The sequence below is a fragment of the Scyliorhinus torazame genome, chromosome 5 (genome assembly GCF_047496885.1).
Source record: "Scyliorhinus torazame isolate Kashiwa2021f chromosome 5, sScyTor2.1, whole genome shotgun sequence".
Taxonomy (NCBI): Eukaryota; Metazoa; Chordata; class Chondrichthyes; order Carcharhiniformes; family Scyliorhinidae; genus Scyliorhinus; species Scyliorhinus torazame.
In genome coordinates this window covers 176,198,580-176,219,968 of record NC_092711.1, presented here as the reverse complement: position 1 = coordinate 176,219,968, position 21,389 = coordinate 176,198,580, and the positions used below count along the sequence as shown (strand labels likewise).

The window sequence follows — 21,389 nt, the reverse complement described above, 5'->3', positions numbered from 1 at the left end:
AGGGAGCAGTGGGAGATGGAGGGATGTTTACGCAATGAACTATGTTTACATTTGTATTTGTATCGCTTATTGTAAGAAAAGCACAAATGCCTTAATCAAATATTTTTAAAACTTTGCCCCTCGCACCTTAAACCTCTGTCACCTGGTAATTGACTTTTCCAACCTGGGAAAAAGCTTCTGACTATCCACTCTGTCCATGCCACTCAGAATTGTGTAAACTTTTATCAGATCGTCCCTCAATCTCCGTCGCTCGAGTGAAAACAATCCGAGTTTATCCAACCTCTCCTGACAGCTAATACCCTCCAGGCCAGGCAGCATCCTGGTAAATCTCGTCTGTACTCTCTCCAAAGCCGCCACATCCTTTTGGTAATGTGGTGACCAGAATTGTAGGCAATATTCCACGTGTGGCCTAACTAAGGTTCTGTACAGCTGCAGCATGACTTGCCAATTTTATACTCCATGCCCCGACCAATGAAGACAAGCATGCCGTCTGCCTTCTTAGCTCCTTATCCACCTGCGTTGCCACTTTCAGTGATATGTTTATTGTAATTTCCCAATCTACCACAGACAACTTGCCCCTCATACCATGACAGTTTCCTTCTGCGAGAAACACACAGATAAATTAGGCAAAAGAACCCTGTAACCACCATAGCCCATCTTCATGGCAACATGGCTACTTGGGGACTAAATATCTTCCAACGTGCAAACACCTTTTCATTCTGAGCCCCTTGTCAAACTTGGAACCAGATAATCGCAACGAGGCTCAAAAATGGTCAGCCCACCGGAGGCAGAGGTGTTAGACCGGCCAGTCCAGCAGAAAGAAACCCTCCAATTATCACCATTCACCAGATGTCAGAATGAACAAAATGCAGTCCTGGATGTCAGTGAGAGCAGAAACAATAACAACTGAGCCAACATCTGTAATTTACTGTGAACTTGTTGGAGTCACAACAGGTGTGATGAACCACAAACCCCCTCCCCACATTGAGCGCAGATGAATGGTCTCTCCCCAGAATTAACTCGCAAGTGTCTCTGAGATTGGGATGGATCATTGAATGTCTCCCCTGCTCAGAGCAGGTGAATGGCTTCTTCCAGGTATGAACTCGCTAGTGTTCCCACAGGGTGTATGGATATCTGAATCCTTTCTCTCACTAAGAGCAGGTTAACGCCTTCTCCCCAGTGTGAACTCGCTGGTGTGTCTGCAGGTGGGATGATTGAGTGAATCCCTTCCCACACTGAGAGCAGGTGAATGGCTTCTCCCCAGTGTGAACTCGCTGATGTATCCGCAGGTTGGATAACCGAGCGAATCCCTTCTCACATTGAAAACAGGTGAACGGCCTCTCTCCAGTGTGAATTCGCTGGTGTTTCTGCAGGTCGGATGATTGAGTGAATCTATTCTCACACTGAGAACAAGCGAATGGCTTCTCCCCAGTGTGAACTCGCTGGTGTGACAGCAGGCTCGATGAAGTAGTGAATCCCTTCTCACAATGAGAGCAGGTGAACGGCCTCTCCCCACTGTGAACTCGTTGGTGTTTCAGCAGGCTCGATGAAGTAGTGAATCCCTTCTCACACTGAGAGCAGGTGAACGGCCTCTCCCCAGTGTGAACTCGCTGATGTATCCGCAGGTTGTCTAACCGAGTGAATCCCTTCCCACACTGAGAGCAGATGAACGACCTCTCCCCAGTGTGAACTCGCTGATGCATCTGCAGGTTGCCTAACCGCGTGAATTCCTTCCCACACTGAGAGCAGATGAATGGCCTCTCCCCAGTGTGAACTCGCTGGTGTGACTGCAGGGCGGATAACTGAATGAATCCCTTCCCACACACAGAGCAAGTGAATGGCCTCTCCCCAGTGTGACTGCGCCGATGAGCTTCCAGCTGTGATGGAGCCCTGAATCCCTTCCCACAGTCCCCACATTTCCACCGTTTCTCCAGGGCCCGGGTGTCGTCATGTCTCTCCAGGTTTGTCGATCAGTTGAAGCCTCGTCCACACACAGAACACGTGTCCGTTCTCTCCCCTGTGAATGGTGTGATTTTTTTCAGGCTGTGTAACTGGTTAAAGCTCTTTCCACAGTCAGTGCTCTGGAACACTCTCACACCGGTGTGTGTGTTTCGGTGCTTTTCCAGTCACACTGATAGTTAAAATTTTTTGAAGCAGACAGAAAAGACAAACATTTCTCCTTCTAGATTCAGAGTCCGGTGATATTCACTTCCAAGGAATTGAGAGACTCAGTCAGACTGAGAGCTGACAGTTGAGATTTCGGTCTGTAATTCCTCCTCTTCTAATAGCCTGTAAAAACAATTTACAAAAGACATCACTGTCAGTACAGGATAGAAATTCAGAACAGACAATTCCAGTTTCTAGAGAACATTCTTTCCTCGCTCATTCCCCAAAAGCTGTAAATCTCCATCCCACACACTCTCCCTCCATTCTCACTCTGCCGTATCTAATATCCATCCTCCCAATTCTCCTGAAGGTGCTGATTCAGGTTGATTGACAGATCCATGCTCACTGCTTCGTGTCTTCGGCAGAGATCATAACAAATACGAGCTGCAGTTGGCCATTCGGCCCATCGAGCCTCCATCTATTCTGTGGGATCATTGGCCGATCTATGTCAGCGGCATTCTCCGTGTTGTTGACCAGAGGCTGGATGTGCTGACTCAATATCTGTGAGCTCATGAGGCCGAGCTGTAAAACACCATGAAGAGGCTCGATGATCCGGAGGAGAGAATCCTGAACGTTGAGCCTGATGCCTCCTCGGCGGAGGCACAAATTCAATCCTTGGAAACCGGCTGAGTGATGTGGCGGACTCCTGTAGAACTTGGAGAACCGAGGGTCAGAGAAAGAACATCCAAGTTGTCGGCCTGCCAGAAGGTGTGGAGGGTGTGGAGAACCCGTTAGGTTCTTCGAGGACCGGCTGCCACGTTTTCTCAAGCTGGATATGAAGCCTGGGTGTTTCAAATTAGAAAGGGCATCGGATCCTGTCTTTGAGGCCGAGGGATCGTTTTCATCCCAGGCCTGTAATCATTCACTTCCACAACTTGAAAGATCACCAGAGGGTCCTGGAGACGGGTAAGGTGAGGTGGGACCTGGCTCCCACCTCACCTTACAGTGAATTATGTCGCTTTATCCTGTAACCCTGAAAATTGTATCTGACAACTCCGTCAAGTCTTTCAATAATCCGACTACTGCCTTGGTCTTCGCTAAATCCTTGAAGGATAGGATTGGAGCAATGATTTGCAGCTCAGACTAACTCAGGCTCTAATCCAGACTCTTTCCCTATCATGGTGTTGTTATCTTTTATCCTGTTGAAGGGAGTTGTTATTCTGTGAGCACCGATTAAATGTCTTCTTCTCCTCCTCGAGTGTTCCAGGGACTCGTATTATCTTATCTCAGTTATGGTAGATGTGCCGTTTGCTTATTATCCGTCGTCTTTCTTCTATTATCCGAGCGTTAATCATGGCAGAACAGAGTGGTGCCATTGCCGAAGGGTGGTTCCACTGTGCTAAAGTGGATTGGTCACACTAAATTACCCCTTAGTGTCCAAGATGTTTAGGTTAGATGGCTTGACCATGATCAATGCACCGGGTTACGAGAATAGGATGGGGAGTGAGCTTCAGTGAAGTGTTCTTTCTGAGGGTCACTTCAGACTTGAGGGGTGAATGGCCTTCTGCACTACGGGAGTTCTATGTCATCCATGTTGTGTTATTCATTTTAATTTGTATATGTTGTTAGTCTGTTTGTAATATTTTACAAACTGAATTGTTATCCTCTGTTTTTATACAATCTTACCCTCTTTCCCCACTCACTATTTTAACCTGTTAACTGGTTGTTCAATTGATTTGGCATTTCATCTCGAGGCTCTGGTCCCTCAAATATCCTGTTCCAAATTAATTCTGCAATGTGTTGCTTGTATTTATGTTGGCAATATATCTGTTGCACTCATTGTTTAGAAATGATTTAAAAAATAACAATTTATTAAAAATCTGTCCACCTCATCCGTGAATATATTCAATGACCCCCACACCCCACTGGTCCCTGTGGAAGTGAAATCCAGAGACTAATAGCCCTCTGAGTGAGATGACTGGAAAGATATAACATAGCAACAGTACAATATTACAAGGTTAGAAATAATAATAAATGTACTTTAATGTACTACAGAACCATAAATACTATATTTAATCTGTACCATACAACAACACGAGACATGTCTTTGTCCGACATTAATTTACTGTCTTCTTAAATGTCAGCCATCTCCTGGAAAAAACAGCCCTTTGAATGTGAACAAATAAATGTGTCAAGCTGAGGGAGCAAACGATGTCAATGTCTTTACGAGAGAGGCCTGGGCCTTTCCTGGGTCTGCAACCTCCCTGGATTCACTTCCTTTCCCTTCATTTGCTGCAAGTGACCAATTTAAGGTCAGAATGAGAAAAGAAATGGAAAGGGGGAGAAAAGAAAGTGTTTTACTCACAGATGTTGGAGACAGGAGGGGTTTGCAGTCTGTGTAAAGCCCCAGGTTTCCTCATTGTCCAGCTTCCGCATTCAGACAACGGGGGAGCTGATTGGATGGTGGAAAAGACTCCTTCCGGCTCACCAACAACCTTCCGGTGCACGCTTCGGAGTCCGCGGTGACGTCCCAGGGTTCCAGTGCGCAGGCTCAGCGCGCGGACACAGCAGCTCCGCCCCACTCATTCTTCCCCCTCCTCGAGATAAGGTTTCCAGGCAACCGGCTGACAGCTCCGGCCAGAGCGAGAAGCCACTGGGTGATTTCCCCTCCCCCCGGCACGGGGCTGCGCATGTCCAAGAGAGAGGAGAGGCTGCGCATGTTCGAGGGAAAGTCCACTCCCTGACCTTCCTGCTGAGGTATTGACCAATGGCAAGAGTTAGGACCGGAAGGACTCTGGTCCTCTAGCCAATCAGTTCGAGTTTTGTGTGAATGACGATTGAACTTCACACAGATTCAAACTTCCTCCTGTCTCCAACATCTGTGAGTCAAACACTTTCTTTTTTCCCCCTTTCCATTTATTTTCTCATTCTGACCTTCAATTGGTGATTTGCAGCAACTGAAGGGAAAGGAAGTGAATCCAGGGAGGGTGTAGACTCTGGAAAGTGTCATGATATTCAAACACACACATCATGATAGACACACCAACAGACAAATCAGAACACACAACATCACAACCAATCACAGACAAAGACAGGGACTGTATAAAAGGACAAACACGACACCTGGTGGACAGTAGATCTGGGGACAAGGACAACGACAAGACCTGTTTTAACATCACAGACAGGGAGTCCCCACGTGCAGAGTATCAAGACAATACTGTAGATAGTAAGTTTGAATAAAACAGCGTTGTACCAAATACAACTGTGTTGGCTCATCTGTGTGTCAGAACGCCCAACACCACATGGTACAGGAGTGGATCGATACCTGCCGACTAACCTGCCATTCTGGACATGGACTTCACCGATAAACCGCAGCCGTTGCAAGTCGCGGGGAACCTTGGTACCAATTGGAAGCTCTTCAAGCAGCGATTCGACCTGTACATCCGAGCCAACGAGAAGCAGAGTGCCTCGGATTAAAGAAAGATTGCAATGCTCCTCTTCTACGCAGGTCAGCACGCCATCGATGTCTTCAACTCACTGGTGTTCGAAGAAGGTGAAAACCAATCCAAGTATGACACAGTCATCCTCAAGCTAGACCAGCACTTTAATGTTGAAGAGAATGAAAGTTTTGAAAGATATCTCTTTCAGCAACGCCTGCAAGGTAAGGAGGAGATTTTTCAACCCTTTTTGACGCACCTCCTAATTCTAGCGCAGTCCTGCGGTTACGACAACACCTCAGAGTCCATGATCAGGGACCAGATTGTTTTTGGCGTTGCCTCCAGTGGCCTACGCCAGCAGCTTCTTAAAATCAAAAGCCTCACCTTAGCGTCTGCAGTGGAAGCCTGTGTCCTCCACGAGAATGCAACCAGCCGTTTTGCCCGATTTCAGGCGTCCGAATTGGCACGGAGGGGGTCCCCAGCCGTCGAATCGGCAAGCCAGGCCGCCCACGACGCCGAACGCATCCAGGCCATCGATTATCTCCCGACCCGCGGCCCCGACGAGAGCGGCCGCTTCCCGCGCTTGTGCGCGCCAAAACCAACGGCAACATCGAGGGACGCACCGCGCAGGCGCGCCCAATGCAAGATCACACTGCGCATGCGCAGTGGTGCAACGAACGCCGTGACGTCATGACGTGCGGCAACTGTGGAGCTGTACACTTAAAAGGGCAATGTCCTGCTAAAAACCGACAGTCCCTCCGATGTGGCAAGATGGGCCACTATGCTGCCTACTGTCGTGCGGCTCAACCCATGGATCCTACACATCTCCGACAACCTCGCAGACACGTCAGGACCGTCCAGCCCACGCGTCAAGATTTCCAGCTAAATGATGCAGATGACCAGGATGCCTTCCGGGTTTCCGTCATCGATGTAAACAGGGTCAATGCCATCAATCCGGCCGATGAGTGGAGTGCCACCCTAACGGTCAACCGATCGCACGTCACCTTCCGTCTGGACACCGGCGCATCCGCCAACCTGATTGCATATTCTGAATTCCAGGCCATGAAGGTCAAACCACCCATCATGCCATCCCGGCTCAAGATGGTTGATTATAACGGGAACGTCACCCCGTCCATGGGTTCTTGCCAGCTACAGATAACTCACAAAATGCACACGGCCACACTCCCCTTCGAAGTTGTTGGCTCATCAAAAGATTCGTTACTGGGCGCACAGGCATGTAAGGTCCTTCACCTGGTACAGCGCATTATGTCTCTCTCTCCAGATGAGATATCCGACTTCCCGGATGCTGAGTTCCACGCAAATCTCCATTCCCTCCTTGCTCACAGCCAGGAGGTATTTGAAGGCATGGGGACATTGCCATACACTTACAAGATTCGCCTCAAACCGGACGCCATCCCGGTTGTTCACGCACCTCGCAGGGTTCCTGCGCCACTCAAAGATCGCCTCAAGTTGCAGCTGCAGGCTCTTCAGGACCAAGGGGTCCTATCCAGGGTCACGGAGCCCACGCCATGGGTCAGCTCCATGCTCTGTGTAAAAAAGCCCTCTGGCAAGCTCCGCATATGCATAGATCCTAAAGATCTAAATAACAACATCATGCGGGAACACTATCCCATCCCGAAACGAGAGGAAATCACCAGCGAGATGGCCCAAGCTAAAATATTTACCAAACTGGATGCGTCCAAAGGATTTTGGCAGATCCAATTGGACCCGGCCAGCCGAAGGCTATGCACGTTTAACACCCCTTTCGGCAGATTCTGCTACAACCGGATGCCATTTGGCATCATCTCGGCATCTGAGGTTTTCCACCGAATCATGGAGCAGATGATGGAAGGCATCGAAGGGGTACGTGTATATGTGGACGATATCATCATTTGGTCCACCACTCCGCAGGAACACATGCATCGTCTACGACGCGTCTTCGCCCGCATATGACAAAATGGCCTGCGTCTCAACCGCGCCAAGTGTGCCTTTGGCCAGACTAAGCTGAAGTTCCTCGGGGACCACATCTCACAATCAGGGGTCCGTCCCGATGCAGACAAAATTAGCGCCATCAAAGCCATGCCACGGCCGGCTGACAAGAAGGCTGTCCGAAGATTCTTGGGCATGGTCAACTTCCTTGAGAAGTTAATTCCCAACCTTGCTTCTCATACAACGGCTATGCGCCATCTCGTGAAGAAATCAACAGAATTCCAATGGCAACAATCGCACCAGCTGGAATGGGAGGAGCTCAAGCACAAACTGGTCACGGCACCAGTGTTGACGTTCTTTGACACGGCTCGCCCCACAAAAATCTCGACGGATGCCAGCCAATCTGGTATTGGAGCAGTACTCTTGCAGAAAGATAGCACGTCGTCATGGGCCATGGTTGCATATGCCTCACGAGCCATGACCCCTACGGAAAAGCGCTACGCGCAAATAGAAAAAGAATGTTTGGGCTTGTTAACTGGATTGGACAAGTTCCACGACTATGTGTATGGTCTTCCACGATTCACGGTCGAAACTGACCACCGGCCCCTGGTCAACATAATAAACAAGGACCTGAACGACATGACCCCTCGCCTCCAGTGCATCTTACTTAAACTCAGGAGGTATGATTTCGAACTGATCTACACTCCGGGGAAGGATCTCATCGTGGCGGACACGCTCTCCCGAGCAGTGAGTACACCACCAGATGCGGAGGGGTTCGTATGTCAAATTGAGGCACACGTTACTCTGACAGCAGCAAATCTGAAGGCTGACGACCCAAGTCTGGCCCGCATACGCGCAGAGACAGCGACTGACCCCCTTCTACAGTGAGCGATGCGCCACATGGCGGAAGGGTGGCTCAAAGGGCAGTGCCCGCAGTTTTATAATGTGCGAAATGACCTTACCAACATTGACGGGGTCCTTATGAAGTTAGACAGGATTGTCATTCCGCACAGCATGCACCAGATGATTCTTAATCAACTACACGAAGGCCACTTGGGAGTCGAGAAGTGCAGACGGAGGGCCCAAGAGGCGGTATATTGGCCGGGTATTAATGAAGACATAGCCAACATGGTGCTCAATTGCACAACCTGTCAGAGGTTTCAGCCGGCGCAACCTCCGGAGACGCTTCTACCACACGAGATGGTGACGTCCCCCTGGGCGAAATGGGTGTTGACCTATTTCACGCGCTCGGCAGAGATTACATCATTATTATAGATTACTTTTCCAACTACCCGGAAGTCATGCCTCTACATGATCTGACGTCGTCCGCAGTCATTGGGGCCTGCAAGGAAACATTTGCTCGCCATGGCATTCCAATGACTGTCATGTTGGACAATGGACCCTGTTTCGCCAGCCGTGAATGGTCGTCCTTTGCCGCAGCATATGGTTTCACTCATGTGACGTCCAGCCCTCTACATCCACAGTCGAATGGGAAGGCAGAGAAGGGCGTTCACATTGCCAAGCGGCTCCTCTGCTGCCGGATCGGACTTTAACCTCGCCTTGCTGGCCTATCGATCGGCCCCGCTAGCCAAGGGTCTCTCGCCAGCACAGCTCCTGATGAGTCGCTCCCTCAGGACGACGGTACCATCCATCCTGGCACCAACAACGGACCATGATACGGTTCTTCGTAAGGTGCAAATGCAGCGTGATCGCCAGAAGAGTCTGTACGACACACGGGCGACGGACCTTCCCCCCCTGTCCTCCGGAGACAAAGTACACATCCATCTACCGCATGGTGGCTGGTCAGCACCGGCCGAAGTTCTCCGACGTGTGGCTCCCCGCTCGTTCCTGATACGCATGCCGGATGGCTCAGTGCGTCGCCGCAATCGGCGCGCCCTTCGCCGACTTCCACGCTCGCAGCCACACTGTACACACATGCCGGATCCTCAACAGGCTTCCGAGGATGACTTTGTGGAGCTGCCGCAGATCACGCCCCTTCCATCGCCACCCATGGCCAGGCTTGCACATCAGCCGGTGGTTCTTGACCCACCCTTGAGGCAGTCAACCCGAATTCGTCGCACACCCATTAGACTGGACTTATAACACTGTTCATACTTTTAAAAAGTTAAACACTACTGTATTATAACCTGTTGTTGTTTATCGTTCCAGATATCGTTTGACCGGACCACTATTCAAAGTTTTTTTTTCGCATTCATGTTTTGTTATGGTACAACCTCGTTAGCGTGACGCACCCGACATCGCCCCATGTAAATAGTTACGTCATATGCACATGCTGTACACAACACACACACACTCTTAGATGCACTCACGACACGATTATATTTATAACCACGCAGGCACATATCTTTGTAAAAAGGGGGGATGTCATGATATTCAAACACACACATCATGATAGACACACCAACAGACAAATCAGAACACACAACACCACAACCAATCACAGACAAAGACAGGGACTGTATAAAAGGACAAACACGACACCTGGTGGACAGTAGATCTGGGGACAAGGACAACGACAAGACCTGTTTTAACATCACAGACAGGGAGTCCCCACGTGCAGAGTATCAAGACAATACTGTAGATAGTAAGTTTGAATAAAACAGCGTTGTACCAAATACAACTGTGTTGGCTCATCTGTGTGTCAGAACGCCCAACACCACAGAAAGGTTGGCCCAGGTCTCTCTCTCTCTTAACACATTGACATCCTTTGCTCCCTCAGCTTGACACATTTATTTGTCTGGCTAAAAGAATGTTCTCTTTCATAATATCCACAATCCCACTATCCCCTGACGCTCTCAGTCCATCGCCAACGGTTCTATCGCCAGGGCAAGGGCAACACCAGTGGGGAGAGGGGGCACCCCTGCCTCGTCCCCCAGTGCAGAATGAAATAATCTGAAATCACCCGGTTCGTCCGTATAAATGCCACCAGACCCAGTCCACAAAACCTGCCCAAATCCAAACTGCCCCAGGACCTCCCACAAATAGTCCCACTCCACTCGATCAAAGACCTCTGCCTCCATGGCAACCACCACTTCGACCTCTCGTCCCTCTGGCGGTATCGTGATCACATTGAGTAGCCTCCTGATGTTGGCCGTCAAATGCCTCCCCTTCACAAACCATGTTGCGTCCTCCCCTATCACCCCTGGGACACAATCCACTATTCCCGAGGCCAAGATCTTAGCCAATATTTAGCAGGGAGATGGGTCTCTATGACCCACATTGTTCCGGGTCCTTTTCCCACTTCAAAATGAGGGTAAATGAAGCCTGCGACAACGTCGGGGGTGAACTCCCAGCTCCCTTGCCTTGTTAAAATCCCTTCCCAGAAGCGACCCCAATACCCCCCATGAATTTCTTATAAAATTCCACCAGGTACCTGTCAGCACCCTTGCCCAAGTGCATCGCCTCCAGTCCCTCCACCTCTTCTACCAGCCTAATTGGGTCCCCGGGACCTCCACCAGCTCCTCATCCACCTTTGGGAACTCCAACCCCTCCATAAACCGCCTCATCGCCTCCGCGCCGGCTGGGGATTCTGACTCGTACAGCTTGCTGTAAAAGTCCCGAAACAACCCATTCACCCCCGCCAGGTCCAAGACCATCTTCCCTCCCTCGTCCTTCACTTTCCCGATCTCCCACGCAGCCTCCTGTTTCCTCAACTGGTGGGCTAGCACCCTACTTGCCTTCTCCCCATACTCATACACCGCCCCTCTCACCCTTATCAACTGCCCCACCGTCGCTGTTCTGTTCCAGGGACAGGGTCACTCTGATTAAAGGGACAGGATCTCTGTTCTGTTCCAAGGACAGGGTCTCTCTGATTAAAGGGACAGGATCTCTGTTCTGGCGAGGGTGTGGTCAGGGGGGCCACAGACCCGGCTATTTATTTTGTGGAGGCCGGGAGCTTTTCGTGGCGTGGCTGCCAACCCCTCACCTGTCGCAGCATCGGGGAGGGGGCTGCGCCGATTTTTTCCATGTAAAATGCCACAGATCCTCCGCACTTAGCCTCGGAATTGGAGAATTTGACCCAGGATCTCTCACTGATTAAAGGCACAGGGGGCGGGATTCTACGCTTGCCGACGGCGATTTTGTAATCAGCGATCAGGCAGAGAATTCCTTTTTCCGACTGAATCGGGGGTGGCATCGGTTTTTGGACGCTTCGCACCCTCCAAAACGGCGTCATCGAGGAGTAGCCGCATGCCATTGGGACGGCCTCCGGATGTTAGCTGAAGGCCCTCCCCCGATGCTCCGCCCCTGATGGGCCAAGTTCCCAACTACGCAGTTGACGTGTGGTCCCAGCCGTGTGGGAAGTCGCATGGCAGCTGCAGACTGTGTGCAGCGGCACAAGTCGGCGGGCGGGGCGGCCTTCGGTGAGAGCTGGGGGGACTGGTGCCCCAGGAGTGGCGAGGGGAGGTCCAGAGGGGCACTATCTGTCAGGTCAGGTCCGCTCGCGGCCGACATGTTGTACAGCGCGACTGCTGCAGGTCGTCGCCATGCGCATGTGCGGCCACGGACCCGGCCATTCTCTGGCCGCTTATTTTGTGGAGGCCGTGCGTTTTACATGGCGCGGCTGTGAGCCCCTCTCCGGTCAGAGGATCGGTGCTGGGGCCTCGCCCATCTTTCCCATGGAGAATGTTTCAATTCTCTGTGAATAGCTTGCACAGCAAACTCAAGGTAAGATGAAGTAAAGAGGTTGGTTTATTTTTACACACACGGGGGTGAGAGGGGTTTCCCAACATCCACCCACTTTTGCACTCGTACAATAAACGGGGGATAAGGAAAAAGGAAGAGGGTTCCGGGAATGACCACAATAAAATACAAGTTATGGTTATCCATGTGTCCAGAATCCAAAGTCTAATGGAATGTTCCTTCAGTGGGAGGTTTACTGTTGCGGGAGATCCGTCTTTCCAGCAGTGAGACTTCCACGATGGGGGAAGACACGGAGACTGAGTCAGTCCGGGAGGAACAAGAGCCAATGTTTTAGCCATTTGCAGGTTTTTTAATTTATATTTTTATTGATGTTTTTCCATTTTAACAAATATCCAACAAAAGCTCAGGATTGGTGCAGCACAGCAGAAATGTCTCAGCAATACAGAAATACAGGAGAGGACAGGATGACGACAATACAGATAGATCAATGTAATCATTAAGTTTGGTGCATCCATATGTACCAATGGATAGACTGGAGAACAAGGGAGAAGAAGAAAAAGCCATGAAAACATGGTGAAACGGTGCACACCTTCCTACGCACCACCCACCAGAGTCCAGGATAAGATCACGGTGTCAGGTTCGGGAGGGCATCAGAACACATCTCTCCCAGCTCCAGTCATACCAGAGACATCAATACCATCTTTATGTCCCCTTCTCGGGTACAAGACCTGTCTGTACCTTTGCAGGAACTAGTCAACGATTCTTTAACCCCAAAATAACACACTTACATTTCAGAAAAAAAATCAACAAGGACACTCGTCCTAAAAGGTTGCAATAAAACCCCAACTCCAGCACAGCACAGAACAATCATCACTCAACACAATTACACAGAGAACACCAGCAAATATTCACACAATTGGTTCAAATTCTAATTGATGCAGCTTCCAAGTGACTAACAGAAACAGGATTTTAAAAAAAGTACTACCAAAAGCAGAGGATCTCAGGGTAACAGGAACCAAGATACAGCCCTGAGCACATGGACCCCTGACGCACGCCCCTCACCACAAGACAAAAAAGGTAAAAAGCTGCTCATTCAAAACCTCACTCAGCCTCTCAGGACACCCGGCCAAGAAGGAACTTCCCAAGCAAAAGGGGACAACAGGAAAGGGACCACAGTGCAAGACCTGGCCCGGCCCTGTACACCCTCGTACACAGGAGTCAGGCAAGCAAGGATAGTCACACTGTGCCAGGACACCCAACCTCACTCCTCTCTCACCACATCCGAGGGCAGCACACACAAGACGATTCATACCGTCCTCCACCAAGGAGATTCCACCCACAATGAGAGGAAAATTCGTCAAGACACCCAACAACTCGGCATCTCGGGAGGGGTGCGATCCTCCATCCCCACTCACGGCAAAGGAAACCCCCGTGATACAATATACCAAATCGGGGCCTACATCAGCACGCTACCGCCTCAAGGAAAAGTAACTTCAAAAGAGAGGAACACCAGGATTGGCCAAAGGATGCCAGGCAAGAACCAGCACCATATGTGATAAGTAGATTGTCATCTATATTATCATCTGTACGTAAATAATAATATATGTATAACTGTTGTAGTTCCAACATCCGACCATCAGGTGGTGTGAGTATGCAGACACATGACCCGGACACACCCTATGTTCCAGGAGGTGTTGGTAAGGAGTTTGCAGCAGTCGCATATTCGAGTAGCTCTGTAGTATCTTACTGTAAGTTAGTGTTAGACCATTATTTCCAACTGTATTAATCTTAGACATTTTAGTAATTCGTTAGTGTAGTGTTAGTAATAAATAACTATGTTTATGAAACAAAGTCTAATTTTCTTTATTCACACGACAATATCAAGATTCAGCATCTGCCCAATGAAAGAACATTGCACCGTGCACCGTCACAAAACAGATACTCGGGGCAGAGCTGCGTAGCCTCATTGGCGTCAAAACACTGTCTCCCCACAGGAGACCCTGCTTCAACAAGGAGGGCATTCAGGAAGTCACTATATAATCCCACTTGGAGCAGGGTGCCTATCTCCCCCCTCAGCCTCACCCTCAGACCCAATGAGGGCTCAAACATCAATGATCCACAACACTCAAACTCTCACTCAAACCCTCCAACCCACAGGTTACTACCTCCCCAGTGGAACCTATCCCGAGAGGATTGATTGATGACTTGATTGATTTGTTTTATTGTTACGTGCACCGAGGGACAGTGAAAAGTATTGTTCTGCGTACAGTCCATACAAATCGTTCCAGACATGAAAAACAAAACATAGGACATAGATAAATACACAATGTAAATACATAGACACAGGCATCGGGTGAAGCATATGGAATGCAGTACTACTCAGTGGAGAAGGTGTGTGAAGAGATCAGTTCAGTCCATAAGAGAGTTATTCAGGAGTCTGGTGACAGCGGGGAAGAAGCTGTTTTTTATCTGTTAGTGCGTGTTCTCAGACTTTTGCATCTCATGCCCGATAGAAGAGGTTGGAAGAGAGAATAACCCAGGTAGGAGAGGTCTTTGATTCTGCTGCCTGCTTTCCCAAGGTAGTGGGAGGTGTAGACAGAGTCAGTGGTTGGGAGGCGGGTTCACGTGATGGACTGGGCTGTGTTCACGACTCTCTGTAGTTTCTAATGGTCTTGCCTCGAGCAGTTGCCATACAGGCTGTGGAGGAGGACCAGAGGAGGAGCAGACCAGGGGCCTCCAAAGGGGACAACTCAGGGAGGGAAACTCACTCCACCACCCAACAGACCCTCCGCCCGACCCAATAAACACAGTTATTCCTGCCCTGCCCGAGCCAATCAAGTGACCACTGCCACTCCCAGGCAGCCAAGAGAATATTGAAGAAGACAAGTGGAACAAGGATTAACTGACCACACCCAGTTCCTCGTGCTCACTAGTTCCCTTGGTTCTCTCGTTTTTTTGGGATGATTTTCTGTGTCTTCCTCTGTGAAGACAGATACACATTGTTTAGTTTCTCTGACATTTCCTTATTCCCCGTTATAAACTCTCCTGTCTCTGTCTGGAATGGACCCACATTGGTCTTTGCTCATCTTTTCCTTTTCACATTCCTATAGGTGCTTTTCCTGTTGGTTTTTATGTTTCTCATCAGTTTGCTCTCATATTCTATTTTCTCTTTATCAGTTTCTTGGTCCTCCTTTGCTGAATTCTAAATCAATTCCCAATCCACAGGCATACGGCTATTTTGGCCTCTTTATGAGCCTCTTCCTTTGATCTAATGGAATCCTTAAATGTTCTGGTTAGCCACAGTTGCATCACTTTTCCTGTGGCTTTTTGTTCCTTAAAGGAGTCTACATTTGATGTCAACATGTTATACCTTAAAAATTAGTGATTGCCTGTCTATTGTCATACCTATTGTTGAAATGTCCCAATCTACCACAGACAACTTGTCTTTCAAACCTCGCCAGTTTCCTTTGTGAAAAACACGTGGATAATTAAACAAAGGAACCATGTAACCACCATAGCCCATCTTAATGGCAACGTGGCATGCTTTCAGAGGTTCCAAACAGAAATGGGAACTAAATATCTTCCAACCACCAAACACCCTTTCGCTCTGTGATCCTCGTTAAAGTTGAAGCCAGGAATTCACAACATGGCTCAATGATCATCAGCCACTGGAGGCAAATTTGTGAGACCAACCAGTCCAGCAGGAAGAAACCCTCCGCCCATCCCTTTTGAACTGACAGAATTAACAAAATGCAGTCCTGGATGCAATTGAGAGCAAAACAGCAGAATCCAACCCCTGTAATCAATTGTGAACTTGGTGTGTGAGCATGTGCGATGGAACACAAAATCACTCCCACACTGAGAGCAGATGAACGGCCTCTCCCCAGTGAGAACTGGCGGTGTCTCCATAGTTGGGATGGATCACTGAATATCTCACCTACTCAGCAGGTGAACGGCCTCTCTCCAGTGTGAACTCGCTGGTGTGTCCGCAGGTTGGATAACCAAGCAAATCTCTTCCCACACCGAAAGCAGGTGAATGGCCTCTCTCCAGTGTGAACCCGCTGATGTGACTTCAGGCTAGATGACTGAGTGAATCCCTTCCCACACTGAGAGCAGGTGAATGGTCTCTCTCCAGTGTGAACTCGCTGGTGGCTCTGCAGGTGGGATAATCGAGTGAATCCCTTCCCACACTGAGAGCATGCAAATGGCCTCTCCCCAGTGTGAACTCGCTGGTGTGTCCGCAAACTGGATAAACGAGCGAATCCCGTCCCACACTGAGAGCAGGTGAATGGCCTCTCCCCAGTGTGAACTTGCAGATGATTCTGCAGGGCGGATGAATATCTGAATCCCTTCCCACACTGAGAGCAGGCGAACGGTTTCTCCGCAGTATGAATTCGCTGGTGTGTCCGCAGGTTCCATAAGTGAGCGAATCCCTTCCCACACTGAGAGCAGATGAACGGTCTCTCTCCAGTATGAACTCGCTGGTGTGCACGCAGTTGGGATAACTGAGTGAATCCCTTCCCACACTGAGAACAGGTGAATGGCTTCTCCCCAGTGTGAACTCTCTGGTGTGCCTGCAGGGTAGATGAATGACTGAATCCCTTCTCACACTGAGAGCAAGTGAATGGCCTCTCCCCAGTGTGAACTCTCTGGTGTGTCTGCAAGCTGGATAACCGAGTGAATCTCTTCCCACATTGAGAGCAGGTGAACGGCCTCTCCCCAGTGTGAACTCGCTGGTGTTTCTGCAGGTCAGATAATTGAGTGAATCCTTTTCCACACTGAGAGCAGGTGAACGGCCTTTCCCCAGTGTGAATTCGCCGATGAATTTCCAGCACAGACGGAGCTGTGAATCCCTTCCCACAGTCCTCACATGTCCATGGTTTCTCCATGTTTTGGGTCTCCTCGTGTCTGTCCAGTTCGGACAATCAGTTGAGGCTTTGTCCACACACAGAACATGTGTACGGTCTCTCCCCGCTGTGAATGGTGCAATGTTTTTTCAGGCTGTGTAACTGGTTAAAGCTCTTTCCACAGTCAGTGCTCTGGAACACTTTCACTCGGGTGTGTGAGACTCGGTGTTTTTCCAGTCACAATGGTGTTTAAAATCTTTAAAGTTGACAGATGAGACAAACATTTCTCCTTCTAGATTCGAAGGCCAATGATATTCAGGTCCCAAGGAATTGAGTGACTGTCAGATCCAGACGACATGTTTTAGATTTCTGTCTGTAATTCGTCCTCTTCGAATCTCCTGTTAAAACAATTTGCAAAAGACATCACTAGAAGTACGGATAGAAATTCAGAACAGACAATTCTAGTTTCTCTGGAACATTCTTTCCTCTTGCATTCCGCAACATCTGTAAATCTCCGTCCCACGCACTCTCCCTCCATTCTCACTCTGCTGTATCTAATATTCACCCTCCCAATTCTCCTGAAGGTGCTGACTCAGGCTGATTGACAGATCCATGCTCACTGCTTCCTGTCCTGGACACAAAGACCAGAACAAATCTGAGCTGCAGTCAGCCATTCGGTCCATCAAACCTGCTCAACCATTCAATGACAGCATTGGCCGATCTACCTCAGCAGCATTTTCCCACAGTCCCCCATATCCCTCGATATCTTCACTCCCTTGAAACGTTATCAATCTCTGATTTGAATATACTTGATGACTGAGGTTCCACCGTCCTCTGGGGTAGAGAATTCCAAATGCTGACAGGGGGAGTGAGGGGAAGATGGGTTTGCTGGTGGAATCATGCTGGGGTTGGCAGAATTAGCGGAGGATGATTTCTTCAATGCGTAGGCTGGTGGGGTGAAAAGTGAGGACAGTGGGGATTCTATCCGGGTACTGGGAGAGGAGCGAGCGGGAGGCAGAGGTGTGGGTGATGGGTCGGACACGGTTGAGAGCCCCGTCGACCACAGTGGGTGGGAAGCCACGGTTAAGGAAGAATGAAGACAAGTCAGCAGCACCGTTTTGGAAAGTGGCATCATCGGAATAGATGCGACGGAGGTGAAGGAACTGAGAGAATGGGATGGAGCCCTTACAGGATGTGGGGTGTGAAGAGCTGTAGTTGACGTAGCTGTGGGAGTCGTAAGTCTTTAATTGGTATTAGTGGACAGTCTATCTCAGAAATTGAAATAGAAAGGTCAAGGAAGGAAAGGGAAGTGTTGGAGACAGACCATGTGGAGGTGATAGAGGGGTGCAAACCGAAGCAAAATGAATATATTTTTCCAGGCTTTGTAGAACACCTCCAGTCCATCCGCAAGCAGTTCCCAGACCTTCCTGTCGCTTGCCATTTCAACTCACCGTCCTGCTCTCAGTCCACATGTCCGTCCTTGGCCTGCTGCAATGTTCAGGTGAAGCCCAGCGCAAACTGGAGGAACAGCACCTCATCTTCCGATTAAGCATGTTACACCCTTCCGGACTTAACATTGAGTTCAACAACCTCAGACTCTCCACCACCTTTACCCCATTTTTATTTTTGTTTCTTCCATTGATCGTTTTTTCCCACCCCATTATTTTCCTCCCCTCCCCCCATTCGAATTATTTCAAGTTGCCCGTTACACACTGCTCACCTTTATTCTGCCATTTGCACATTCTAACCTTTTTATGTATCACTATCAGCACTCACCTGAGGAAGGAGCAGTGCTCCGAAAGCTAGTGTTTGTGTTTGAAACAAACATGATGGACTTTAACCTGATCTTGTAAGACTTCTTACTGTGCGCACCTCAGTCCAACACTGGCATCTCCACGATCAGCACCCTTCTTAGACTGAATTACCACCATTTGCATTCCTTTTATCTTCTGTTCTCGACATCTTTGTCTATATCTCCACCTATTGCTGGCCCCTATCCAGCCCCACCGCTCCATTCCACCCATCCCCCACTACAGTACAAATCTGACCCCATTTCCAGTTCTCTCTAACTGTCACAAAGAGTCATGCAGACTCGAAACATTAGTTCCCTTTTCTCTCCACAGATGCCGTCAGACCATCTGAGATTGTCCAGTATTTTCTGTTTTTGTTTAAGATTCCAGCCTCCACAGTCATTTGTTTTCATAATATATCTAATCTGTACCATGTAAAAACACTAGACATATCTCTGTCCGACATTTATTTACTGTCCATTTAAATTTTAGCCAATTCTAATAATAATAATCTTTATTGTCACAAGTAGGCTTACATTAACACTGCAATGAAATTATTGTGAAAAGCCCCGAGTCGCCACATTCCGGCGCCTGTTATCCGGAGCACCCGGAGGAAACCCATGCAGACACGGGGAGAACATGCAGACTCCGCACAGACAGTGACCCAAGCCGGGAATCGAACCTGGGACCCTGGAGCTGTGAAGCAATTGTGCCAACCACTATGTTATCGTGCTGTTCGGGTACACAGAGGGAACATTCAGAATGTCCAAATTATCAGACAGTACGTCTTTCAGGACTTGTGGGAGGAAGCCGGAGCACCTGGAGGAAACCCGCGTAGACACAGGGAGAACTCTGGGGAACAACCCTTTTAATTGTGAACATTAGGAAAGAGACCACCCTTTTAGCCAAACAAATAAATGTGTCAAGCTGAGGGAGCAAAGGAAGTCAATGTCTTTAAGAGAGAGAGACCTGGGCCAAGCTTTGCAGAGTCTGCACCCTCCCTGGATTCACTTCCTTTCCGTTCAGCTGCTGCAAGTCACCAATTGTAGGTCAGAACGAGAAAAGAAATGAAAAGGGGGAGAAAAGAAAGTGTTTTACTCACAGATGTTGGAGACAGGAAGAAGTTTCAGCCTGTGTCATGGTCAGTCTTCAATAACACGTCTGCCTTCTGATTGGCTGGAGGACCAGAGTCCTTCCGGTCCTCCCACTTTTCCATTGGCCAATACCTCAGCAGGAAGGTCAGAGTGCGGGCTTTCCTCCACACATGCGCAGCTACCCCTCACTCTTGGACATGCGCAGTACGTGATCACCCGCCCGTGCGGCGGATAGAGCGGGTTCCCCAGCGCGGGGTATTGTGGGAGCTGCGGCCGACACTGTCCAAACTCCTGGGACTGGGATGAAAAATGGAGGAGGGACAGTGACCTCACCCTGACACAAAGTACATGTTGGTAGTCACGGCGATTGATTGTGACGTTCGCCCTTAGTACTTGGGGAGGGCAATAGGTGAGAGTGAAACTGAATCCGAGAGTCAGCATCTTCACGGGAGAGACTTGGGGAAAAGCAGGAGGACAGAAGGATAAATTAGTGTTAAAATCAATAGTGAGGAGAGCATGGGTGGGGGTCAGACATTTATAGTTTGAGAGGAAGAAGGCTTTTCTGTGACAACTAGCATTGTCAGTTGTGAATTTCTATTCTGTAATCACAGCGATGACGTTTAAAAAAAACATTTTTTTATATAGATTTACAGTACCCAATTATTTTTTTCCAATTAAGGGGCAATTTAGCATGGCCAATCCACCTAACCTACACATCTTTTTGGGTTGTGGGGGTGAGACCCACGCAGACACGGCGAGAATGTGCAAACTCCACATGGACAGTGACCCAGGGCCAGGAGTGAACCCAGGTCCTCAGCACCGTGAGGCAGCAGTGCTGACCACTATGCCACCCTGATGATGTCAATCCTATTACACCCATTAAAGTCTCTATCAGGTCAGTCTTCAACCTTCTCTTCCCCAGGGGAAATATCCCCAACCTGTTCAATATCTCCTGAAACTTACACTCTCAGTTCTGATATCATCCTTGTTAATCTTTCTTGCACATCCTAGAGGCTCTATCTCTGTTTTAAAGGGTATATAATAAATATTTAGATTCGGGTTAATTTGGTTGAAGGTGCCTTATTTACTCAGCTCCAAATTGACCCTCTAAAATGCTTCAATTCGAAAGAGGTTTAACAATCAGGCAAGAGCAAAATGGCGGCGGGCGGAGACCAGGCAGCGTGGAGGCAGTGGGCGGAGGAGCAACAGGAGGGTATCCAGCGCTGCCTCAGAGAGATTAAAACGGACCTGCTAGAGCCGATGAAGGCTTCTATTGATAAGCTGCTAGAGACACAGAAGGCCCAGGGGGTGGCGATCCGTGAGGCTCGACAAAAGATCTCTGACAATGAGGAAGAGATCTTAGGCCTGGCGGTAAAGGTGGAGGCGCACGAGGCGCTCCACAAGAAATGGCAGGAGCGGTTCGAGGAGATGGAGAATCGGTCGAGGCGGAAGAATCTGCAGATTCTGGGCCTCCCGGAGGGGCCGGATGTGGGGGCCTATGTGGTCACCATGTTGAACGCGCTG

At 49.2% G+C, this 21,389-nt stretch overlaps 2 protein-coding genes across 2 annotated transcripts in view; one reads left to right on the top strand and one right to left on the bottom strand.

The window, feature by feature from the left end:
• LOC140418059 (uncharacterized) overlaps nucleotides 1-21,389 on the top strand; it is a 201,338-nt gene that overhangs the window by 147,448 nt on the left and 32,501 nt on the right. The window lies entirely within an intron of this gene.
• Nucleotides 905-19,950, bottom strand: LOC140422448 (uncharacterized). The gene is made up of 3 exons (XM_072507468.1): nucleotides 19,874-19,950; nucleotides 16,092-17,379; nucleotides 905-1,674 (listed from the first exon to the last, which is right to left on the bottom strand). The coding sequence occupies exons 2-3, from the start codon at nucleotides 17,021-17,023 to the stop codon at nucleotides 1,152-1,154; spliced, it is 1,455 nt and encodes a 484-aa protein (XP_072363569.1). The 5' UTR covers nucleotides 17,024-17,379; nucleotides 19,874-19,950; the 3' UTR covers nucleotides 905-1,151.